The 13,762-nt window shown below is 39.8% G+C and overlaps 1 protein-coding gene across 2 annotated transcripts in view; it reads right to left on the bottom strand.

Moving 5' to 3' along the window:
- slc35f3b (solute carrier family 35 member F3b) overlaps positions 1–13,762 on the bottom strand; it is a 68,987-nt gene that overhangs the window by 5,491 nt on the left and 49,734 nt on the right. For both annotated transcript variants that reach the window (XM_042010718.1, XM_042010720.1), the window contains 2 exons: positions 5,132–5,471; positions 625–844 (listed from right to left, as the gene is read on the bottom strand). In XM_042010718.1, coding sequence (XP_041866652.1) covers positions 625–844; positions 5,132–5,471 — 560 coding nt within the window. The remainder of the gene's footprint in view (positions 1–624; positions 845–5,131; positions 5,472–13,762) is intronic.

Genomic DNA, 13,762 nt, shown 5'->3' on the forward strand with positions numbered 1-13,762 from the left:
ACCCATCATGAGACATAATTTTTTCTTTTTCTTCACGGGTTCACAGCATTAAACCAAAAGGTCAGCAAATGAATTACAAGACAGGGAATAAAAGGGTTATGCATCACAAATCCTTTATTTTGCTGACTTTCTCCACATCTTATTTGAATGTGATCAATTAGAGCTAATCTGAGAGAAAAAGGCAAAATGATTAGTTTAATTTTTTTTATAAATCAGATTAATTAAAATAGGTCACATTCTTCTTCTCGTGGCCATGGGGGGTCGTGTATTATCTGAAGTAAAATCAGACTTTATTATCAAAGACAAATGGCAAACAACCACTCAATTAAAAGATTATGATCACTTCATTCAGTTTTCAAGAGAAAAAAGCTTCACAAATTATGTACAACCTAACATGCAGTGAAGTCTGCTAAATTTATATGAAATAGTAGCAAGAACTCTATGAGGATTACTTTTATTAGTAATCATTTAGTTTTCAACTGATTTAGGTCACAAGTTAAAATGGTGCAACCTACAAATGATTGTTTTACCATCTACTACGACATGTGTGATGTGTGCTTGAGTTAGACCCTCATCTAAAGATACAATGTTTTGTCTTAGAAGCAGATATTTGCAAATACTCACCCTGACCCCCATAAAGCGGTCTCTGAGTACAATCCAAGACAGCAGGAAGACGAAGGCTTTGTTACAACAGAACAGCGCTGACACGTCTGTTGTGTTGATCTTCCTGAGAGCCTGCAGGTATAGGTAGTTGGTGAGGATCCACAGCAGGCCAAAGGGAGCTACCTTGGTAAAAAACACCTTGGGTGTCAGCCCGTCATCCCCGAAAAACCTGCTACACTCCCTGTGCCAAAACACCATGAAAAACATTGTGTTACTATAGTAAAGGAGAAATAACTAAGAAAGTGTTGCAGATGTGAGACAAACTGATCAAACAGAGAAATCAGTAAATGTTTACAAATGCAGAGAGATCCCCATGTTAGAAGATAAACCTTCTCAAGTGATTTATATATGTTTGGAAAGGCTCTATACTGGGGACTATAGAAGACATATGGACTCTAGAAGACAAGAACTGTTCCTTCTTTTGGTGCCTGGTAAAATCAACAAAGCAGAAGTTTTCTATGTGCACAGGAATGAGTTTTATTTCATTTTCAACCACTCTTAGCATCATTTATAAAGATGTTGAGTTCAGATTCTGAGTAAAAACCTGTGTTTTCCAGATGTTGTCACTAAATTCTGGTTCAAGCTTCCAAAGGTTCCAGAAGAGTTTTTAACTACACACAAGAAGGTGGATGAAAATGTTCTGAAGTAAAAGCTGACAATTCAAAAGCTACTGGCCTGAGTCAGTGTGGTGCAGTCTGTTTAGTACTAGAGGAACCAAACCGTGTAGTTTAGTATCAGAATACCTCTTAGTGGTCATGTCCACTGGGTTACTACATTTTCTGCTCAATAAGACAGTTTGTGACTCTGTTGTAATGGCAAGAAGGATATATTTCACCCCTAAACGACAGGACCTCACCCTCAGTGCTGGATCAAAATATGACAATCATGTATTTGTGCCTGTAAGCTTTCATGGTGCTGTTGAGTTACAACAATTACCCTGCGAGCATCTGGCCATGTGAAAGTGATGAAGCAGCAATAACTGAGGAGTGGCTGATGGCACATTTGCCAAAGTGTCCTGCTGGATGCTGTGGAGCAGCATCAACTCCAGAGAGCTGAGTCTGCACAATGACTGCACTGCTCACACCCACTCTATAAACACAACACCAATTTAGTGACAACAAAATTATAGTTAATTATCATTTTATCACGAACAGTGGACAAACCACCTTCAAATCATGAATACTTTGAGTTTGTGGTGTCCTTCTGCTTTGATCTGATGTTTTTTCACTACAGATTTACTCCAGTCACTGGTTCAAACCTTGTTACGGCGTCTTTGTTCAGATGAGGAGATTTTAACTGTGTGATTCACTAGCGGATCACACCTCAACAGTGTGGGTTTCCTGGTTTAATGGAAGCTATGGGTGCAGTTATGGAGATGTTTGAAATGATGAATAGTGCTAAGTAGGTGAAGAGGTGTGGTTGAAGTGTAGCCTTTTTCCCCAATGTTAACAGGTTAACATAACTAAGAAGCGCGCTGTGACCTTCAGCTATAATGATAATTAAAATAATAATACATTTAATTCATTTAGCAGTTTTCTCCAAACTAATACAAACTGCAAAGGAGGATAACACCAGTTTATAACACCTCCTCCACCAAAACCTGAAATTTCATGAGTGTTTGTGTGAGTGTGAGTTGCGTCAGATCCTGCAGTCTAATAGGAAAGTTGTGGAAGTATAAAACAGTTTCTACATTCTTCTAAGAACAACTTGTTAAGATGTTGTAGTTTATCCATGGTCCTAAACTGACAGTGAAAATTATGATAAAATTACGGATTTTAATGAAGTGAAACAGAAGATTGAAGCTTTGTGATACTTGTGTAAAAGTTGGTTTTAATAAAGTTGTTTTAATAAACATAGTTTCAATCAGAGACAAGTTGCCCAGCTCAAATACTGTCCAAAACCTGTGAAGCTGTTGAAAATATAATACCAGTGGACTTGCATGATTTTGGTAGGCTGATTTAGTCGTTCTTGAAGTGTGAATCTACACACCAAGGAGCTCTCATATTGGATTTTATTTTGCTGCTACAACATTCAGCGCAGCCGGCTAATGCAAACTTTTAAAGATCTAAGGCTATCCACAATTCCCCTTACTTTAGTCAGTGAAAGGACTTTTGTAGAATTGTGTAACCAAGAACAGTGGACTTTCTAAAACAATAAAGTATTTTGTTTATATTTCTTCCTGTTGCAGCAACAATCTGACATAAAAACTTCAAAATAATACAACAGAGAAAGCTTAAAGACACAGATAGAGTAAAAAATCCTCTCATCTTATTCAAGTTAGGCCACATTTTTATGTAAACATCAGATCTCACAGATGTAATTTCTTAGCGTTTCCTGTCATCTACAGAAATACTACAGTTGAGGGGTGTATAATTGATGGACAAGAAACTGAGTACAGAGAAGTGGCCAGTTTCAAAAACAATCACCTCATCTTGAACATAAACAAATCAAAAGAGATGATTGTTGATTTCAGGACAAACAGGAGTAAACAAACCACCATTTACATCCTGGGAGAAGAGGTGGAGGAGGAATACAAGCACCCCGGAGTTCAGCTAGACAACAGACTAGAATGCAAATGCAACACAGAGGCATCTACAAGAAGCAACAGTTCCTAAGAAAGTTAAGATCATTCATTGTCTATACCAAGATGGTGCACATCTTCAATAAATCTGTTGTGGAGCTTCTGGGATAAATGAAGTATCTTTCATATTAATTAAATTTACTTTGTCACACTGACTTCCACCAGAGGGTATGATGTGAATAAACAGACAAGAAACTGAATGTTTGAAAATCAGAGCACATCAGCCCTGGTCAAGAAGGTGAAAGCCCCAGATCTTTGTGTGATCCTCAAAGAAAGGGGATTTAAATCACAGAGCTGAGTCCAGAATACAGAGCTAATACCACGGCACATCACTCCTTCAACCCCACCAGCCAATTTGTCTCTTTGTACCACTGTACAGTGGGTAGCAAAGATAAGACACGAGATTGTCAACTCTACCAAATTATCATAATTGTAAGACGCTGGCTTATAACTGGATTACAAGTCTGACTGTCTCCTCATACACAGAGAACAGAAACTATCACTGCAATTTATGAGTGTTTTATAAAATGTATCTATAAACACTCTTATATGCAAAGTGGACAGATTAATATCCCTCATCTGTGATGTTAAATCTTACATCACAATTAGTTGCAGGCTGGTTGTGACAAGAGAAAAAGAAGGTAAAGGAGATTTCAAATAAAATATTGTGTCGATTCAGTCAATCACAGTGACTCCATTTCATTCTGGTTTACTGAGGTTGCTACAAGGTTGTTCTCCACCGTAAAAGTCATTGCAGAGACCTAATTTATCACGGAGTGCAGACAGAAAATATATTTCTTTATTATTTTAGCAAACATTTGCTTTTTATATTTTCCTCAAAGAGTTCTGTTTTGTATAGTCCTGCAGAGGATTTAAATGTCACGACACATGTATGTGAAACAAAAACACAGCAAGAAATGAAGCAAACACTTAGCATAGCATAACCCATCTCAGGGTAATGTGGGTTATTATGTAGCCCCCTACACACTGAAATTCACATGACTCTCCTTAATATTCTTGTTGTTGACATTGATATAATATAATATAATCTCCAGTTTATTGCTTGTATTCTTTTTTTTACTGACTGGAAAAAATAAAATTATAAGGAAAAAGAACAAAAGAAGCACTACATCCCCTCCACTACACAAAAAGCAGGCAGATTTGGGCCTACCCTGGGCTACTTTAGGCACTTATGGCCCAATTATGTCACTGGCAAGTGTTGTGTGGGACAGATGTGGTGGTCGTGTGGCTGCAGCCACATTCACATGGAGTCAGTGCTAGAAGTCAAGGCCAAATATCTTGGCCAAACAAAACATTTTTGCTATCTGGGCATGCTTCAGGGTTGTGAAGCTGCATCTCAGAGTCCACACAGTACACATTTTCATTTCATACAGCCACTGGATGGATGACCAACAAGCTTCCCTCATGGTCTTTTAAAAAACTTAGGAGATCTTTTTGTAAACCTGACTTGCTGAAATAGACAAGAAAATAATCTTGTGTATTATTCTCTTGAGTATTTGCTTTGAGATGTTTCTATCAGAATATTCAGATTCTTCTGGATGGTCTTTATCTTGGACCTTGAAATGCCCTGGATTCTAGATCAAAACACTATGGAGTTTGTAGAAAAACTTGGCCTCCAGTAACATTAAAAAAAAAAAAACTTAAGTAGTGAAAAAAATCTTAAATAAATAAATATTTGAACATTTTTTACAAGATTCCAGATAATACCACTCAGAAAGAGTACCAGTACCTCAAAATTTTGTCACTTCTTTCAAATCCTACTGGTCAAAAAATAAATAAAAATAAATAGTAGCATGCAAGTATAGCTAACTTTAGACTATTCGCTTGTTTACTGTTTTAATTGTGATGCAGTGTGAGTCTTCCGACCTGAATCTCTGCCTCGGCGTCTGCCTCTCTGGACTCTTGCACAGGTGGCCAACGTAGTAAAGAGGGAAGAAGAGGCAGTTCCAGGTGGTGGCGAACCAGGTGAGGGTGAACGGCGCATCAAACTGCTTAAAGGTCAGCTTGGCTAGCTGGGTGGAGCCTGCCCATGACGAGCACACGCACATCACCATGGCAACCCCCCACAGGGCCTTCTGCACCTGTACTGCTGTTACACGGATGCAACAGTGGAGCCTCCATCTGTTAGAGCCGGACTCTGTCCCAGCTGCTCCAGCCGACTGTGAATCTGTGGTGCCCACCACATTCTCCCTGGTCCGATCTTCTCCTACAAACACACAAACACACTGATTTAGCCTGACTGAAATAAGTTATCAGAGTTGATATTCAAGCAATCACTAAAAATAAAAATACATTTACTAACTGGATTTCAAGAAGTTCTAATAATAGAAAATGTCATTACAGCCTTGTAGACATGTTAATTATCTCCTCCAGTGAGTCAGACAGGAGCTCATACAGTAGACTTTAATTTTGTCTTTATGTTATTCACATCTTGTCAATTCTTTTCAGATAAAAATAGCTTCTCTGGTTTAAATGATCTTCAAGGTAATCAATCAGACATCTGAGTTAAAAATATGGTGAGCAAGTGTGACAGACAGCTTCCAAACAGAGGACAAAAGAGGACGGATCTGATATCCAATCCAAGATGACCTCCTCTCTAACTGATGAGCCGCGGTGACATGTGAGTGTCCGCAAGCGCACAAAGGCACACACAGCAAACCCCAACTTTTCTATTTATACTGTCAAAACCTGATAGCCTCCATATGTCTTCAGAAAGGCGTGAAATATGTTAACCTGCTGTCTTCCATCCCACTCACTGACACCCACTCTGCTGCTTCAAAAACGATTCACTTACCAAGGTCATTTTGTTGTTTTTAGTTTTTAAACTCGCTAACACACACCATCTGTTTCTTCTTCAAAACACTTTGGTTTTAGCTGTGTGTGAAAATATCAAAGCTAATCAGTTGAAAAGCAACAAGCAAGGTCGTCTCCTGGAAGGATGTTTATTTTGCAGATGGCTTCATAATTCATACAGGAGTTCTTCATTTAGAAAGGTTAAGTGCTTGTATTAATAATGCATTAACATTTCTAGAATAAGAAGAATAGCAGCTGTCACTAGTAGCAGCATTGAGAGGCATATTAAGTAAATAGCAGCCCCATGTCAGCTTTCTTTCATTAAAAACTGTAGAATAAGCACCATATATCTTTCATGGCCTCTTTCCAAAAAAGTTAAAAAAGGAGGGATCTCCCTGATGGTGCTTCCAGAGGTAATGATGTACTGCAGGGAGCCTTTCGCTGATTCATCTCCACTATACACTCCTGACTGGAATACAGAACACACTTCAAAAGGTCCCAATGAGACATGAATACATCAAAGTTATATCAGTGAAACTGTAGAAATGATCATTGTACAGCACCAACAGGACACTGAAATCTCTTTTATTATTTTATTCGCCCTGTGTGGAATTGCTGCTTTATAACCAGTATCAGTAGTGCAGCTGGCAACCAGGTTAATGTGATCTGTGTAACCTAAGGAACACCCCCTGTCCTCTATAAGCGGCCTGTTGTGAATATTAGTAAGAGCTGCATAAGGGGGGCATCCATCATGCCCAATGAGGCAGCTCATTCTTCCTGGAAGAGCTGTGCTTGACCTTGCCAGGTGGTCTCATCACATCACAGATTAACTCTACTGATGACTATCGCCTCTAATGCTAATACCCTGGCTTCCCCCAGCTACCTAATGAATGCAGAAGAGACCTGCATTCTGTTTATCTACAGCAAACAAAATAAATAAATTAAAAGAGTGATGTCATTAAGATTAAATTAAGCTGCATTGTTTAAGCATCCTGATCAATGTCCTCTGCTGCAAAAGCAAATGGGAGCTCTGACGGTCCAGAAGCAAATCGTGCAGCACGGACAGATGACTCAAGAATGATGAATCAGCAAGGACCATAAAAAGAGGCAGATGCACGTGGAAGACTATGGAAGACTTGAGCACAAGGGTGAGAGTTAAGTTTCTCTATTCTGAGCTTCAAGCATATGAAGGTCACCTCTTGTTTATGCTACCCAGTCTTTGTCTGTCCCGGGCCTCCGTCCCACATCCCGCGGCTCCGACCACTTCTCTGTACTGCACCACGGATTAATCTTTCAAATGCAGCCGTGAGCCAAGCCAATCAACCCCCAGGCAGGCTCAGGGCCCCAGCTACGCACTGGTACATTAAGACAGGTGCCCTGAGAATACAAGTGATATAGAATAGCCCCCACCATACACTGAATCACTTATCATAATACATGTGCTCTATTCTTGGTTAAATGAAACACAGTCATTAACACATTAATTAAAACATATGTGATTAAACTCACAGACATTAGCACATGCTCATTTGTTACAACTAAAGCAGAGTGCGATGATTTACTGGTAATACATTTCTTTTACAGTCATGCAGACTGTGACTAATGATACTGTTTCAACAATATGCAGCAGGACTGAGCTCATCATGGTGAGGGTGCTGGGTCAGTGCTGTTAATGTTGTTTTCAGCTATTACTACTTTAGACAAAACACCTAGAAAGACCCTTCTGTTGATGTTAAATGGTTAACTGAGAGCGCTGAACCTCAACATTTCATAATCTAATATATACTGTCAAGGTGACACCATGCAACCAGCACAGAGAAAAGCCTGCATTACCTCAGAAATGATCTCAGTCTTCAGCACATTGAACAGATTTAGATCCATATTTAGATTAAATTTAATCCTATGTGAAAATATCTTTATTTATCCAACCCATTTTATGTCCAGATGCATTTAGGTGAATCACTAAGAGAAACCACAGAGACAGGGTGAGAGTATTTGCTTGCTCGTGGACCAAGACTGATCTGATCTGGCAGCTGTATCCGTCTTCTCCTGGTCTCTCCTTAAATGCATCTTTTCCCAACCACAAACTTGAATTAAAGCATCCACCACTGCATTTACTATGCACAGGTAGGAACTCTCAAGAGAGGAGAGTACTTTAATGGAAAACTTTGCTGTGGTACTTAAAGTACTTGCTGACAAAGGATCATGTTTTCATAAGATTTTTCTTTTTCATTAGCATGTGAAAATTCCACTTGTTTATGGTGATGAACACATGCAGAAGAAATATAAGTCTTCCTCAATCTGAAGGCACAGTAGATCGATCTTTATCATATCTGCTCACTTGTCTGTCTATAGTATTTTAACTCACTGAACACCTCATAAGCTGTTCATTGAACGTGTGTTGTACTCCCAGTGGAGCACTCTAAATGATGCTTAGATTCATCTTGCCATTAGCTTGCCAGTTTTCCAGCTTTTTCTTCCCCCCTGAGTCCATGCTTCCCTGATTCCCGATCAGCCTCACTCCTACTTCTGCTCTCCTCCTCCCCCCTGCAGTCTCTGCAGTGCAGATCTTGCCTGCTGATCGCTGCAAATCCCAAACGTGCCAGCAGAGCCCTGCCTGGCCGCTTGCTCTCACACGTCATACAACCTGGCCACAACAGGCCGAAAATGTCTCTTCGGCAGGCCACCACCCACGGCATCCAACCGCCTATCTGTTGCTCCATTTCCCCCAGAGCATGCATGAGAATCCTTGCAGGCAGCTGTGAAGGTAGCTGTAGTGTGGGTTTGCCAGGGTGGTCGTGCAACAGCCTGAAGAGCTTCAATGGGAGCTCAGTTAAGTAGGAGACATAGATGTTACAGGGAGTTTTGTCTGGCAAACTGTTCGTCCATCCCTCCGTGGGAGTGGGTGTGCACTGCAGCGCTCTGCCTCAGTGATCCAAAGAGGGGTAAACAAATCAATCACCCATACACACTTCAGAGAACTTCATCTTACTGCTGGCTTGGCTTGGTGATGAATATGAATTGACTTGTGTAACTGACTGTCATGCTAATAATCAAACACAGTGAGAAGTTTTTGTTTGGCTGCAAGGACTCTTTACATCACTTAAATCAATACCTTCAAAGGTCTCATTGTGCACAGTTTTCCCAGTGTACCAAGCTGAGATCAGATATATGGAACTGGAAGAAAATCTAAATCAATTTTTGTTAATGTAAGGCATTTAAATAAACTTAATGTTTAAATGAAGCTCTTGGGTGAAATATTTAAGATTACAAAACAGGCAAAACAAATGCAAAATCACTGTTTTTCATCAAACTTGTCTATGGCTGTCACACAGCATCAAGTCAGTGAATTAATAATAAAAAATAAACCCCTCAATTCCCTGTTGACTTATCTGGTTTGACATTTCTGACATGTAAATCAGAGGCTGCCTTGTGAGATGATGGTCCATGTTAGAAAAGTGAGACACATTTCAGAAATCATGTATAAAGTACATCTTTTATTACAGAGGAGAGGGAATTTTACTATGCCATGAGATCATCAGACAAACAGACAGCGTGAAGACAGACAACAGTCACTGTCTTTGTAACCTCAGCATCTGACAGACAGTGGTAGTTTGTGATACGTAGCTGTGACAGCTTGGACGGGCCAACCTGTCAGTAAGAGGCCGTTCAACACACCAGAGCAGAGTCCTCTGTCAAGCCTGTCCGACTCAATAACGCAACAATGGAACACACACCCTGCTGCGTCATCCCCCTGACAGGCTGGACCACATGGGCTGCGGGGGACAAAGGCCCCAGAGGGCAGACAAGGGTGGGACAAATGTTACTGATCCCACTCGCCTTCAGTCTCAATCGCTTTCTCCTTCAAACTCACAAGGACATCAAAGAAACTTCCTCGCAGAGCAACAAACTTGTATGTCTCTGCCTTGACCTGCAGGGTCACTGCAACAGATGTTCAGGATGATGCTGCAGCCCAACACACACACACACAAAAAAAAAAACCTGTGATGGGATGCTGTGGGTCTGCACACTGTGTTATAGCAGAAAACCAGCATCAAAATGATATCATATTTGGCATCAAGTAGACATACTGTAACACCCCCAGTGTTTGAAGCATCCCTCCCTCTTTCTTGCAGTCCCTTAAAAGAGTGAATATAGTTTGATTGACCTGCACTTTAACAGACTGGCATGAGTCCCAGCACTTTCCGCGACAAATCAATATTTAACAGATTGGCCACAGCATCCCTGTTGAAGTAATGGATAGGGAACCACCGCAGGTGTACAATGAGTGGCGGCCCAAACAATAGTTTTACTTCCTCCCTTCGCCCCAGAGGCACTGATAACACAGACCCTCTATTGAACTCACATTAACCTGAAGTGGAACTTTACTGTTTCTCAACACATCTAACCAGTCAGATATGACAGTTCTAAGAAATTACTCCCCCAGTTTAAAGACTAGTAGATTTTAAACAAATCTACAAAAGAGTCAAACAGCTACCAACTCAGTAATTTTCACAGATTAAACTGCAGCTAATATTTCACAGCACACATTTTTGCTTTGAAAAATCTTTGCCTTTGGAAGAGACATACAGTCTTCCATCAATTTATGACCACAGCTTAGTTTCCTCTTTACACATTTTTTATTTTTTATTTATTTATTTATTTTGCTTTAAAATGAAGCACCACCACTGTCACATAAGGCATCTTCTTAAGATCCGAACTAGACTTCAAATTCATTAAAACATGATTTTTTACATTTAAAGTGATAGCTTTATCTGCACACACTCGCTGCATTTGATTAACCTCAACAAAGAAAAAACGCCTTGTCACTGTGTAGTCATTGCTCACTTATGAACAAAAAAAGGATTTTACAACAAATTTGCAAGAAGACATTTAACTTTTATTCACCTGACAAGCATCAAAGCCAACTCCAGTTACACTCAATGGTTGAAAGTATTATAAAAACAACATTTCAGTGGAATTTTAATAAAATGAAAGTCATTACTACAGATCTAACTTATGCTGTACATAAGTTGGATCTCTCTTTTGACTGACGAAGCTCCATCTCCACACTGAGGTTGTTGCTGTTCATGCTTAACCAGGATTATTATAGACAAGAAACCAAGAAAAACAACATGCAAACATATTTTTGTGGTCTTTACCTTGTGTGACAAATGTTTGGCTTCTGTTTGGCTAAATGCACATATTTCAGTGCAAAAAAAAAACAGGGATCAAGTTAAGAAACTTTAAATGCACTTGAGTTCTTTTTTCTAAGTTTGCTCAAAGCATCTTTAAAATCTGATAACAGGCATAATAAAGCAAACTACAAAGACATTCCCATTAAAATTAATCAGGCCAATTTAAGACAACAGACAGGTTTCTCATCCCACTGGGAAACACTTTCTCTGGTCCAAGACTACTATCAATGATTTCATTATCAGTGTGTGAACTGAAGGGTTTTAATTTGCTATCATCCGAATAATACTGTGTAACTCAAGATGCATGAAGTCATCTGGGAAAAGGTTCAGTCGTCTTAAGTCCCAGCTTCCTCTGGGATTTGTGAACGCTGGATCACCTCAAAAAGAAGCCTGTTCTGTTTCACAGCATATATCATTAAGTTAAAGTGATTAAAGGGATGTCTATGAACTTCTTACCCCTGCTTTCTGCTACACAGAAATAACACAGACACTCTCCAAGGACACAGATTCATTTGAAGAGAAATCAATAATTATTGTCCATGGGCTGTTGCTTGGTAATTTACACTAAAGAAGCAGAGGTTATTTCAAAATAATGACACTTAATCAAACTCCAGGCTCGAGGAAACAACAAGAAGAATAAATCTAGATCTAAATCTAGATCTGTCAAAGATGACAGTTTCTGCTGAGACTGTTGTCGGCATTGATTGGTGACTTTTCCACCTTCTCCTCAAGTTAGGTGCGACTGCTGCTAAAGAACTGCTGCATTCAGACTCTTGGCTTTAGCTTAACATTGCTGAATACACTTCGGCTTCCCCTCAGTCAAACCTGCTTTTTATCACTAGTATTTTATGCTAAACTGTGCATGTTAACTGTATAACAGAAAGAAAACACAAGAACAAGAAAGAAAAGATCCCAAACTGCAAAAAGAAAAAAAAAAAAAAAAAAAAATTGCTAGGTTGTTAGTGAGGAGAACAGAGGGTTTTGGAGCTGGTGTTACATAAGCAGCAGAGACTTGAAGAAGCTGCATGTTGATCTGCTGAGGCCCCCTGCGATTCCCCCCTCGCCTTTAAAGCAGCCGCTGAGACAAGGAGCTGAAGGCTCCCATCATAAAACTTTACAGCTTTAACTCATCGCAACAGTTTACAATACTGTATAACCCCTAGACACACACATAATCCTGTCTTCATCCATCACCTTGTGTCATAACACAACCTTTTTAAATTCTGTACACAGGAGCTCATTGAATAACAGCCAACCATCTCAGATATTTTGAAAATAACATGTTTTTGATCTGACATTTACACAAATAAGCTTTAAATCTCTGGCAGTCGAGCAGCAGAGATTGCTCTGAGGTTATCGAAGAATATGCAACACAGTTTAAGTAGCTCGGGTAAACCTTGTTAGACCTTTGATCAGTTTCTGCAGTGTCCATATAAATCTGCAAGAAAACTCATGTATATTCTAACAGCTGAAATATGCATTATGGATCAAGTAGTTGGGATGTATTCACATTAACACCTCACACTGTTGTGAGCTTCCATACAACAGGAGCACAGAATTAAGCACTGACAAGTCTTAGTCAGCAAACGGGCTAAAGCTACAGCGTAACAGAGCAGTAAACAGCTTTATGAATATTCACTGACTTTATAAGTAGCTCAAACATGAGCTTTTTTTTAGAGGCAACATTGATATTTTGGCAAATAACTGTACCATCAGTAGATAACCTTTTACCATAAGGGTTTATTTAAGCCTCCTTACACTGCCCAGATTACATAAACATTGATCAAATGGGGAGTTCAAAGTTATTTCAATTATGTAAAAACAAGAGAATAATTTAGGTGCTGAGAAATTTATTGCACCCAATACCAACAGTGAAATATGTGTTTTAAAAATACCTATAAGATACCACTGCTCTGTTTAAGAGTGCTGTGAAATCAGCAGCCAGCCTGTGCTCATGCTAAAAACTGAAATTCTCCACAGTGGTGAGGGGGAGATTAAAAAAATGTATAACATTGCTTAATTGAACAGGCTTGAGGCAGGGACACTGTATCAGACACTGTAAAAGGGAGGAACGCCACTCTACTCTAGGACAGGGGTGCTGAGGATGCTGCAGCAGCGATAAACACAGAGCATCAGTAGCTACAACACATGCACACAAGGTGTCAAAGAAGGGTCCCCCCTTTGCAATGACAGCAGGAGATACAAGTTTCTAACTGTGGTCCTGCGGAGCAGCAGGAGACTGATGCCTCTTGAATTGAGGCAGATTAAAGGAGAGAGTCACAGAGCGTTAACAGGGAGCATTAACACGCCTAGTGCTGCGTTTATATCCCAGCTGATGTGGAAAAAATGTTTTGGCAATTGTTGTGACTGTTGTAACCAGTGATGGGCGGAAGAAGGGGAGAGTGAGGGGAATCCCTGCAGCAAAAACAACTTAAGATACTCCCCGAGGACCCACAAAATTTGCCAACCGCGTTTATCCTTTTCAGTGCCTCCGTAATGATTGGAT

Source organism: Melanotaenia boesemani, chromosome 16 (assembly GCF_017639745.1).
Source record: "Melanotaenia boesemani isolate fMelBoe1 chromosome 16, fMelBoe1.pri, whole genome shotgun sequence".
NCBI classification, from domain to species: domain Eukaryota; kingdom Metazoa; phylum Chordata; class Actinopteri; order Atheriniformes; family Melanotaeniidae; genus Melanotaenia; species Melanotaenia boesemani.